This window comes from Aulonocara stuartgranti, assembly GCF_965226115.1.
Source record: "Aulonocara stuartgranti genome assembly, chromosome: 15".
Taxonomy (NCBI): domain Eukaryota; kingdom Metazoa; phylum Chordata; class Actinopteri; order Cichliformes; family Cichlidae; genus Aulonocara; species Aulonocara stuartgranti.
Window position 1 is genome coordinate 12,844,183 of NC_138951.1, and position 12,281 is coordinate 12,856,463.

Below are 12,281 nucleotides of genomic sequence, written 5' to 3' on the forward strand. Positions count from 1 at the left end.
GGACCACAACTGGTCACCCTAGGGTCACATCTGACTCAATCAACGGCTTCACAAAGTGTGAAAATTGCAGACAAAGAGAGCATTTTTTGGAAATTTTGCAAATTTGGAGATAGTTTTGTTCTATCTTATGTTCTATCTACAAATAAGGGTCGCAGGGGAGTCTAACCCTAAGACAGACAGACAATCATTTACCCTCACATTCACACCTACAGAAGTTTAGAAACACTAATTAACACGACCCCGTGGATGTCTTTGGACTCTTTGGACTGTCTTTGGGAGGAAGAGAAGATCACACAGACACAGGGAGAACATACAAACTCCACACAGAAAGGTTCCAGACTGGATTCAAACCCGGGATCTTCTTGGTGTGAAGCGAAGGTGCTAACCACCACTAAACATCATAATAGTGTTTAGCTTGGCTGCTACAGATTATTAGAATGATTTTGTGCCATAAAGATGTACACTAACCAGTTTGTCTGCAATTTTATCCATCATATTGGAATTGTAAAGTCGTCTTCTCTGGTCCTGCCACCAGCTCTTGATGTAGATACATGGCTTCTTTTCAAAGTAGGGAAGATGGAAGTAGTTCCTGTAATGATTGAACAGGACTGTTAACTAACTTGTAATTATTACAGGCAATACTTGTTGGTTACATTTCATTATATTACTAAAAAGGATACAGTCTATAACAGTTTGCTACTGAGCAAGGCATACATTTTTTTGGCTAACTGAAACAAATCTAATAACAGCAAAATAATTAAATTGTTTTCTGATCTGTGACCTTTCACCCCTAACCTGTCAGTGATGACAGGCTTCATGGGAGGAGTTGAGGACACTGATACGAGGTCTCCATCCTCATCCGCCTCATCCTCACTGGAGTTCTGGATCAGCTCACTTTCCTCTTCTTCATTTTCTCCGTCTTTCTTTTTCTTCTTTGATGACGGTTTGCTCACGCCATCTATCTGGTTACCATAGTTACCTGTTAAATGATTTATCCAGGTAGTTACAGCAGCTATTGACTTTTCAGGTCAATATTAACACAACAAATCAGTACATTTTTCAATTTATTTTTTACCTATTGTGATTTCAAAACTGATCGGTTTGTCGCCAGTCTTCCTGTCGATCATGGTGGCCTCCAGGAAGGAACCAAAGACGAAGAACTCTTCTATTTTTCCTGTAGCACTCTGATGGGGGTAAAAAAGACAGTAAACATTTTACTAGAGCAAAGTGCATCCTATTCAGATAATCAGCTGCAATTTACAACAGACATAAAAACTGCATGTCTCCCTTCTGACTTGCTGAGGCACTTTGATTTTATGTTCCAATTTTCTGCCCTTTGCTTGTTATCCATTCATGTGGTTCTTATTAAAAAATATAAAAAAATATTAATCATTACACTTAAAAAACAGTATTATTTGCAGCTGTTCATCACTATGCTTTTTAGGTAGCTCTGCAAGGCCAGTCCAGTCCAATTTATCTCGCTAATGTAGTCCTGGAAGACTCAAGTTGATATTCTTATGCCATTAAACTTCAGTGTTAGTTATTAGCATCCTGTTCAGAACCCCAAACCAGAACATTTTCTCACGATGTTTGAAGTTGGGTTAAACGATTTTCTCAGCAGAGGGAAATATGAACAACACAGCTTAAAGCAACAAATCTAGTGCCTTTGTTTCCTCTGCTGAGCAGTTACGCGTGGCTTCATAAATACACCATAAAGCTACACAGCACCACCATCTCGGGTCTATCTCACCTCTGAGATGTTGGAAACAGACTCCACGTGAACCTCAGTGGAGCTGAAGATCTCAGGTGAAGTGGTGTCCAGGATCTCCACAGCTACAGAAAGCAGGAGACGGGCTCTGAAGGACACCCCTTCTCCGAGTCCGTCGTTCAGGTCCTGATGCTCATCCATTAAAGTGTACTGACGAGTGGAACCATACATATTGACCCAGGCTGGACCCATGGTAGGCAAGAAACCTGAACAAAGTAAAGGAAAAATATCTTTTATTATGGGCTCAAACAGAATGATGGTGCGGAAGCCCTAACTTTATTATCAATTAAGTATTGTCTTTTTAATTAAATCTGGGGGAAAAAAACAAAAACAAATTCAGTTTAGATCTGTTTGCTGGATTTTTGCATTCACAGGATGTTTTTTTTGTTTTGCTTTACTGTTGCAGCATTTGTGGTTTTTGCACTTGTGCCTTGGCTATGCAGTTCTGTGCAGTTCCTGTCTTGGGCTGCAACATGCTCTCCAGTCCACTGCACCTCCCCTTTGGTTCAGCATGTGCAGCAAGTTAATTTGAATGTCAGACAAGTCATTTCTTACAGACATTAGCAGAAGGTCAGGTACGTCATATGGCTCAATACACAATCTACCACACTAATTAGTACATTTAGTAAAATACAGATAGACACTAGCATGGCAGAATAATTAAAGTACTTGGCAGATAATCAATGTTGGTAAGAAAAACTACGTTTTGACCCACCTTTATCACCATCATTTGATATCTTGCGTAGGTCAATGAAATGGGTTCCTATGGCAACATCATTGACTTTATCTGAGTCCCTTATTTGGACCTTTATCCTTTTGCAGAGAGGCGGGAACAGCTCGGTGAAGATGATCTGCTCATTCCATATTGGTTCATAACTGCTTTTCTGGACTGAAGTCTTTCCCTGGGGAAAGGAAAAGGAATTATAAGGAATTATAACAGAATCACAGAGAAAAAAAACACCTTTGGTCAGTTATAGCATTATATAGTTATAGCTGTGCCAGTTTAATAATGTAGACTTTAAAGAAGACATTATAGAGTCGTCATTCTGCAACAGCAAATATTGTTAAATGTTTAAATGCTAAATAAAGTGCTCACATTTTTTTCATTTGATTAAATGTGACTTACTGAGGCATATAGCATTTATATATAGTATATAGTAGTTTGGTTTTCTCTTCAATTGGTTCCTTGAGATTTCTTAAGAGCATGTTCAATATAAACCACAGTGCACAAAATACAGTAGGTGTCTTTGCGGTTGGAATAAATGCTGTGGGTTTTAATCTCCGTGACTTACACTGAAATCGTTTTAGGGAGCCTTTTTGTCAGTGAATGATTGGCACTACAGAAGTAATGAATTCAGCAACTAATACCCAGTTGGCAATTTCCAAGTCTCAAAATTGAAGCAGAATGTCAGGTAGCTGGCAGTTTTGGAGCCAGCTACCTGACATTTTGTTTTAAATTTATGCATATGAAGCTCATACATGTGTAGTCCAAGGCAATTTTTTGAACCACTGCAAGTAAATGCTGACAACCTGCTTCAACCTGCTTCAGTAGCTCAAAAATATTTTGAAAATATCGCTTTACAGAAACTGCAAAATGTTTTTATTTTCATGCTAAAGCTAAATTGGAAAAATGTTATAATTAAAACATTATCACAGTTCAGTTTCTCACACCTTATAATTAATTGCATAATTGCATATCTCACAATTGCATATCTCACAAAGAGAAAACAATGTGTTCCAGTGATAGTGAGCAGATAATAATAATAATATCTTGTATGTTTGCCATTGTGAGGTTTTATAAATCATTTTAATTTTTTATGTTTTTGTCATCGTATGTTTTTTTTTTTGCCATCAGCTTGCTAGGAACTGAAGATGAAAATTAGCCTGTATGTTTAAATCTCCCATATTTACATAGTTTAATAGTTTAATTATTTATATAGCACATTTAATTACAACAGGAGCGTTGACCAAAGTGCTGTACAAGAATACAACATACATAATAAAACAACTTAGAGTATTAAAAGCAAACACCAAATATGAATTGGTGATGATGATAATATGATGATACATGATGATAATATGCATTGTCCCTTTTAAAATAAACATTGATTTGAACATAAACTCATTCATGCTCACTTTTAGGCCAAGACGTACTTACTTACGGCTTAAACTACTATGAACATGGTTTAAATCTGATTTATTTTATATTCTAGAGATTCAATGAACAATATTTCTACAAAAGGAGCTAATCTAAACCTCTGGGTACCACACGGTCCAGAAATATTAAAATTAACCACAAACTCTTCCTGGGTGCTTAACTAAACTATGGCTAAAGCGCCTACATAAATATAAATGCAGTAATTAATAATCTAACTACCTCAAGCCTTCAAGCCTCATATTACCTTCTGCCCAGCAAAGTGCACTTGAACATAGGGGTCCACCAAATCTCGGTTCTCTCCTATGAAGGCCTTTTTCACATTAGCCATGATGCTTGTGTTCATTTTAGGAAGTCCCTCTGCACGGAAGATCTTTACATAAAACCTCGCCCATTGCCTCTCTGCTGGGATGCCCTCTGGCAGCAGGAGATTTCTAGAGGACAGGGTAATAGCAAAACAACATCCAGAGGCAAGCCTGTGGAGTTACTGTCTGCATTTGAGATAATTTCATGTAACAAGCATATGAAATACTTGGGATTAATTCAGAACATGTGTTAGTAAATCTGAGATATTTAACAGATTTTCATGTATGCTGCAGATTTCGCTTGACGACAGTATTCCTAATCAGTGACAGCTTATTACCCCTCTATGTCATCTTCGTCAGTCTCATTGGCTTTGTGTGGAGTCTTGATGTTGTCACCCTTTCCGACCACAGCGATGTCACACTTTATATATCCTTTAGATCCTGCTGTGATGTCATCAGGATCAGACAGGATGGCCCATTTATGGTAGAACTGGTGTTCTGAGACAGATGTCAATCAGTTAGTCACTAACAGCATTTATCAGCTCATTTTCACTTTACAACATCAAAATTTTAAAAAATAATTTAGTAAATTGATATTTGAAAATGAAAAGTATTACATGAATGCAAATAAAAGCATGAAAGCAGAAAGCTTGGAGTTTACCAGGCTGAAAGTAAACAGTCCCAACATCCATTTTGAAGGTTCCTACCAAGGTCCCACTCCGTAAAAGGTTCTTGGAATGAATAACCTAATTAGACAAAAAGGTAAAAAATAATATTGTATATAAGGCAATAAGCTATGAGACTATAATAATCTATAAAAATCTATAAAGAAACTGATGTCTGTTAACGTGATTTCCTACTAAGGGGGCTGGGGGTGCATAGTTTTACATATTTTACACCTTATAAAGCATGAACAGTTTCAGCCTTGGCTTATACAACCTTCTGTCCAATGGGGCTATTACATTTTCTCTTGTGAACTAACAATGTAATATTTACAGCTCATATACCATAACCTGTAAGAAAGAGGGTATGGTAACAGTCTATTCAGACGCACTCAAGTGTGGACACATTGTGGTATAAATTACTTACTGAAAGCTTGATGATCTTGTCAAACATGACGTGAGGAGGGACGTGGAAATCAAAGACAAAATACTGCAGAGTAAAAAAAAGCTTTCTCATTAACACGCAGTTACTCATGCCCTCGTTTTTCTAGTAATGATTGTAGGAAAACACATCATTCTTTCAGATTTGGTCTTGGAGTAAAATGTGTCAGGCAGTTGTTTCTAGATAACTTTGAAGTCAAGAAAACATCAGTTCAGAAATTAACTAAGGAAGTGTGGGAAAGAGAGAAGATCCTCTCATTATCAGGCCACTTTGGTGGGAGATCTGCTGCTTTCTGCTGCTGTTTTATTTCAGGATGGATAATTAACTAGTAACCAGCACATACACACCAATGACTATTTGTGAGATTTATTTCTTGTTCTAGCATGTGTGATTTTACATCTGCAGTTAGTGTTTGTTTGCCCACACTAATGTGGGGCAGTTATTCTCTCCCTGTAAAGACAATTATGCTGTGCTGGACTGTAGCCCACTGACTCTGCTGCAGGCATGCATGGGTGGATTAAAATACAGTGGTTGCCTCTCCTAACAAAGCAACATAGGCTTACATCACCCACAGTTTGCAGTCTTTTTCATTCTTATTCTCTTGTCTCTCAAATCACCTGAACTAACTTCTTGAACAGAAAGTGAGTTCATTGCACTCAAATGGCCTCCACGTTCACCAGATCTCAATCTAACAGAGCAACGAGTGGTTTGACAGGAGATTTGTTTCATGGATATGCAACTAATTTTCCCTCTACAACCAATTTAGGAATCTTACTGCAGAGAAATGTACCGCTACCTGAAATAGCACAGATGCAGAACAAGCTGGGACTGAAGCGGTTTTGACACAAAGACAGAACGCTTAAAGCACTATTGATCATGATTACTCTGCTTTACAGTTTGTCTCTTGATAGGGGATCCTCAGACAATCGATAACAGACTGTCACTTTCACCCCCTGCAGGGCACAACTAAGAGGCTGAGCTCTGCACAGTCCTTACCACCTTACAATTGCTACTAACACTCTCCAATTTAGCGCATTGTACACTAGTCAATAAATCATTGCAGCATTACACTACTCCTATCCTCTACTGTTCTTTGCATATTAATGAAGTTCAGGGTTGTAGCTGACTGATGACTTCATTTTGAGAAACAACTGTTCTCACTAGCTTTGCCTAGCTTTACCCACATGTCCAATTGTTGTTGTTTTTTTTGCATTGGAAAATTAGAATTGTTGCCTGAAAACCAAAACAGTGAACTGAAAGACACAAAAGTGGTCCACAGAGCTGATAGAAGTCAGACGATAAACATGCACAGATTTGTTACTTTAAGGACAAAGCTCGCAAATTACATTTTAAAAGCTTAAATTGTCTCACCTCGTTGTAGTATGGACAGTTGGTGGACTCCTTCATAGATGTGTACTTCTTGTCATCTCCAATCTCCACACACACCACAGGGTCCATGTTAAGGCCTATTAGCTGTCTGGCCTCGATCACCGTGATGCTGATCTGATGAGAGACATTAATGCATCAGATCTGACTCTGAAACTTTAAACAAGCTGCTCTTCTTCCAATAGTGAGTCAAAAAACAGCAACGGTCTCATTATAAATAATTCAACCATTCAGTAATTATCATGAGAACAATTCATAAAAAAACAATCCAGACCCATCTTTCAGAAACTAATGATGAAAAGCTGTGAGGGCTTTTGTCAGAGCGCAGTAGTTTAGACTGTTTTTACTCAAACATTTCCCCAGGCTGAGGTAATGTAGTTGCTTATGGACAGACTAGATCCCAGCTGAAGGTTTCCACATTCAAGTATCCCTCTGGTTTAATTATTCTTTGCTTGATGAAGAGAAACCAAGCGAAACAAAAAAAAAAGGGAGAGACAGTCTGCTGCTCACGATTGCACGAGGATTACAAGCTGGTGTACAAAAGTATTCTGTTTTTTACATTTAAATAGGTCATGAAAATGGGCCATGTGCTATCATTGCGGCGTAGTTACACTGTTCTGTTTAGGTGTTTGTTGATGTAATGATGAATAAATTCAGAACTGTTAGTCCCAGTAGGCAAACAGTTGTGACGGTAAAGTACACAAATATACATATCAGTACATCTACAATATCAGTGGACATATTAATAGTGCACATGCAACTGGGCACAATCCCTGTGTATGACAGTAAACTATAATTTTTAAATTTTGCAACAAATGAGATACAACGTGTTATTTTGTCTACAGCCTTTTTAAAGATAGAAAGCAGCCAGCTAGGCTGGTCTGCTTTCACCTTTTGTGCTAAAAGCTAACTGCCTGCAGTGAGATGACCTGATATTAAAAGGAGGAAATGAGAGTGGACGTGTTAATTAGCTGCCTTGTAGCCCACAGTTGCTCCAAGGTCTTTTAAACTTTGAAGAAAAGTTAAGTTAGCTTCCTCTTTATATACGGGTAATTTAATGACCCCCAGATCCCATTTAGATCTGATGCACACAAATGTAGGAGTTGCTTTGAGTTTAACCAGCCTGAGAAAAAGAAAGTACGCTTAATCAAAAAAAGACAAAACAAAACAAACTTGAGGCCAAACATGCAGGAAATCAAGTCGATAGAGTTGGTTACAAAGACCGGCTTTCAACCCCACATCTACATGCAAAAACTCACCTGATAATCCACTGGTCGTCCGGAGCTTGGTTCCATTTTGATGTCTGGCTTTGACCTGAAGAAATCAACATAATCATGATTTTTCTTCAACAAACTGACAGTGAAAAAGCATGAAACAAATTTAATTTGAAGTTTGAATCTTAAACATAGTATGTTTGTGTATGTATATTTAAAACTGTGCAACTAACTTTAGCTTATTTAACTGCAAATTGCTCAGTCACAGCAAAAAAAGAAAAAAAGAAAAAAAAAGGAAAAACTGGTGGTTGCATTCAATTTTTTTGCATTCCACAACCAATTGCATACAGTTGTGGCAATTAAATGGCCACCGAGAAGTTGAGGAAAACAAAACCTTCAACTGTTTGGCGACACCTTCAAAGTGGTTGCCAAGGGGGGAGGCAACCTGTCTCCAAACAGTTGCAGTCACTTTCAGACATATGGCGTTGGGTTTGCAAACAATTGCCACCTAATTTATAAATACAGGCATATTGCCAACACTCTGCGTCATTGTGTGCTGATAAGTGCAACTTGTTTGTGATTCATCTCTTTGCAACAAGGGACTTGACTCAGCTAGTTGCTAATTGGCAGCCAACTGGTTGTAACATGGTTATATTCTTGCATAAGTAAGGTTCATGTTGCTATGCCATTTTGCAGTCACTGTCCTGCAGTACCAATATCACTTTTTGTGGAGAAATATCTGAATTTCTGTTTCATATTACTGAGGTTGTGGCTTGTAATTGGAATTTCTGTGCATGATTTTGACTGATTTATCACAGTTAATCACTGTATTATCACAAATAGATTTCATACAAGTGCTAACATGGCAGCATTTAATCACAAACTGATAGCAGACTAACTCTGTCTTATTCCTGTTTTTTGCCATCTTGATGCACTAAAGTTAACTTAAAAATGCCAGATGACTGTAGATCGATTTTTGTAGCAACAATTTCAAAGACAGCAAGGCTGCAATAATTTTGGTCGAACTGCAGTCTCCAACCACTGTTTTCTCTAGAGCAGGGGTGGGCAACTCCAGGCTGGCGTCCTGCAGATTTTGGATGTATCCTTGATCTAACACAGCTGATTTAAATGGTTAAATTACCTCCTCAACATGTCTTGAAGTTCTCCAGAGGGCTGGCAATGAGCTAATCATTTGATTCATGTGTGTTGTCCCAGGGTGGTATTTTTAAAGCCTTTAGGACACCGGCCCTTGAGGCCTGGAGTTCCCCACTCTTCCTTTGAGTGCCTGTACATTAGCGGTTTCAGACCTCCATATATTTTCTTTTCTAATCAGACTGCAAAACAGATTAACATTACATCAGCTGAAGACGTTTTGGTAGATCTAGGTAGCTCTCTCTGAAAATACAGACTGAACTTCTTCATTTTACACAAGCCTGCCTTCATAAAAGTTTAAATTCAAGCATTTTTAATAGCTTTTAGTAGCTTGTGGGTGTGCCTTTGAAAGAACAGATTCCAGCAGTTTCTGCTTGTTTCAGGATTCCACACTACATTACACCACACAGATAACCTAGTTTTATGAGATACTGTAACTTTCAGGTTGTGAAATCTGCCTCTAGGTCTGCTTGTATTTTAATGCTGTGCCTTGTGATGTGTGCATGCGTTACTGTATAAGACCTTTTATTGGAGACGTCTGTGGTGACAGCCGTGACAGAGGCCAAAGAGATGGTGTCTGGTTCCAGCATACCAGCAAGACGCATTGCTTTCTTGTCCAAGTCCTCCATGTCCAGGACGGCTGGCTCATCTGCAAGAATAATTGAAAAAAAAAACAAAAAAACAAAGCAAAAAAACCACACAATTACCAAATAAAACTTGATGGGTACTTTAGATCTCCATTATTTTCAATTACATACTGCTTACACCAATTTTAAGCCTATAGACAACTATCAAAGGTTTCTATTGTTAAATAATTATAAATAATAAGTAATTTCAGATCAGAAAATAATCTTCAGTTTCTAATTTCAGTAACTTAAACAGGTCTTGTTTTGTGGAGTGTTTTACCTTTCTTGTGGTCATCTCTAGAGCTCTTGATCTTTCCGAGCTTCATGGCTGAGAAAACTCCCTTCCCTGCTCTAGTGAAGGTGAACAAAACAATGAAAAAGAGAAGCGATAAGACGGAAGTGATATCATGGTAATGAAGTGTCTGATTCACTGCCGATCCATCCTGAACTTCAAACTTGTCACTTTGAGTTGTAACATAAGGAGAGTTGGGTTAACATTAAAACCTGAACTTAACTCCAGCAAAAACTCCACTGCTGGCTTGTGTGCACCCTCAAAATGCAATTCAACACCATAAAGTTGACCATACCTCACAGACATCTTTGAAACTGGCTGGACATTCAATTCCTGTTGCTCCCCCTGATCACCACCAAACAATTCTCCAGACCCTCAATCACAAAACAAGAGTATCGAGTGTCTCCACATCGATATTATCTGGATCACATATCACCGCAACAACAAAGAGCTTGTGATGTCATCAGCAGATCGACAAATGAGGGGCCTTAATAATTAAGAATGAGTGTGGCTGTCTAATTTGCTGCGGATATGGATACATGTCAGAAAATTAATGAATAGGAGGGTTTTCCTTTTGTTGCCTCAAGCAGTGAGAGCCGGGTGTATCAGAGTTCAACTTTTGCTTTGATCTTTACCTCGTAATTTTAAAACAGTTCAGCCTCATTTCATGGAATATGGAAAAGTTGAAGTTTAAGACATCTCATATGATAGGTTCATAACCCATGGTGGTTTAAAAGTCTATGAATTCCTGATAAAAGTCAGAATATACTAAGAAATACCCACTAAAAATGCAAAAAAGAGCCTCCAATTACAGTGAAAATGGCCATTTATGCTTAAGATTTTACTTTTAGGTTTCTCAATCTGCGTCATGTCCCTGAGGCAAAGTTTAACCATATTTTTCCTACTTGATAAGTTACTTTAAATTAAAAGTGCTGGATGGTAAATCGTGAACTGTATATGAATGATGAAAAAGTGCCAATTAATCAAGAAGCTAGACCCAGCTTCTCCAGCTCTCTTTCAGTGCTACAAGATTGCAAGCAGTCAGGTGTCGGCTGTGTGGCAGGCAGGTTTGTGGACCCAAATGCAGGACTCAGGAAACAGGTATAACTGAAAATATCAGCTTTAATGCTGCCATTCACAGAAATACTGGAAAACTGAAACATGCCTAAGGCTGAAAATGCTGGGAACCCAGAGGAAGCAAACACATAACCATGCAGGATGACATGAAGCAGGATTGCACAGGAACTCAAGGAGTTAAATATAAACCAAACTATAACCATGGACAGAACTATGTGAGAATATGAAACTAGCAAATATAAAGAAACCAACCAGAAAAACATACATTAAAGGGAAAAAAAGAAAGAAAACAAATGATCTTTACAAACAAAAGAATAGAATTTTTCCAAGACCCACGGACCCTGACAAAAATTAAATATGTTTACGTTTTGGGCTGAATTTGAAGCCTCATCAGCTAAATGAAATACCACTTTAATAACGCAGTTAACATCGAACATTAGTTGCATTCACAGTTATTCTTCAAAAAAAAGAGTAGTCTAACCTATTTCTCTTATAGCCCTTATTCTCCTTATAGTCTGAGGACACATCACTGCAATGTAATAATGTGACAAAAGTATTTCTTATACATACCACATGAAAAACACTGATGCTACTCAGCTCCAAGGAGGTCAAATCAATCCACCTGAAGCTTCTTTCTATTATAAACTATATTTCCATATACTATATCTGTCAGCTGCAGAAAAAACAGACCAGCCTGGCAAATGGTAGCTGGACAGATGAGAGGATGAGGGAAAGGGAGAGAGAGAGAGAGAGAGAGAGAGAGAGAGAGAGAGAGGTGGAGGGACATGTTCAGATGTACAAAGACAGGAGGTAGAGGAGAGAAAGGATGATGGGTTTGTAGATATTTGTAGACGGGAAGATCCTTCTACAAATCAAACGAGAGTCTCCAGAGCTCATAACAAACTCTTATGAAATTAATGTGATATTGTAGCTTTTCAACTGCCTAATAACACAAATATCTGAACAGCCAATCACATGACAGCAAGTCAATGCATTTAGGTATGTAAGCATGGCCAAGATGGCCTGCTGAGGTTCAAACTGAGCAACATAATGGGGAAGAAAGGTGATTTAAGTGACTTTGAACATGGCATAATTGTTGGTGCCAGAAGGAGTAGCTGCTGATTTACTGGGGTTTTCAGAGAATAATAGAAAATATATAGTGAATGGCAGTGGGTAAAAATGCCTTGTTGATATCAGAGGTC

At 38.2% G+C, this 12,281-nt stretch overlaps 1 protein-coding gene across 15 annotated transcripts in view; it reads right to left on the bottom strand.

Annotated features, from left to right (window-relative positions):
- Positions 1-12,281, bottom strand: part of otofa (otoferlin a) — a 96,206-nt gene that overhangs the window by 21,491 nt on the left and 62,434 nt on the right. For all 15 annotated transcript variants that reach the window (XM_082506268.1, XM_082506261.1, XM_082506272.1 and 12 more), the window contains 13 exons: positions 9,991-10,061; positions 9,607-9,733; positions 7,978-8,032; positions 6,704-6,835; positions 5,318-5,380; positions 4,890-4,974; positions 4,567-4,726; positions 4,171-4,357; positions 2,484-2,670; positions 1,751-1,974; positions 1,076-1,184; positions 796-979; positions 469-589 (listed from right to left, as the gene is read on the bottom strand). In XM_082506268.1, coding sequence (XP_082362394.1) covers positions 469-589; positions 796-979; positions 1,076-1,184; positions 1,751-1,974; positions 2,484-2,670; positions 4,171-4,357; positions 4,567-4,726; positions 4,890-4,974; positions 5,318-5,380; positions 6,704-6,835; positions 7,978-8,032; positions 9,607-9,733; positions 9,991-10,061 — 1,705 coding nt within the window. The remainder of the gene's footprint in view (positions 1-468; positions 590-795; positions 980-1,075; positions 1,185-1,750; positions 1,975-2,483; positions 2,671-4,170; positions 4,358-4,566; positions 4,727-4,889; positions 4,975-5,317; positions 5,381-6,703; positions 6,836-7,977; positions 8,033-9,606; positions 9,734-9,990; positions 10,062-12,281) is intronic.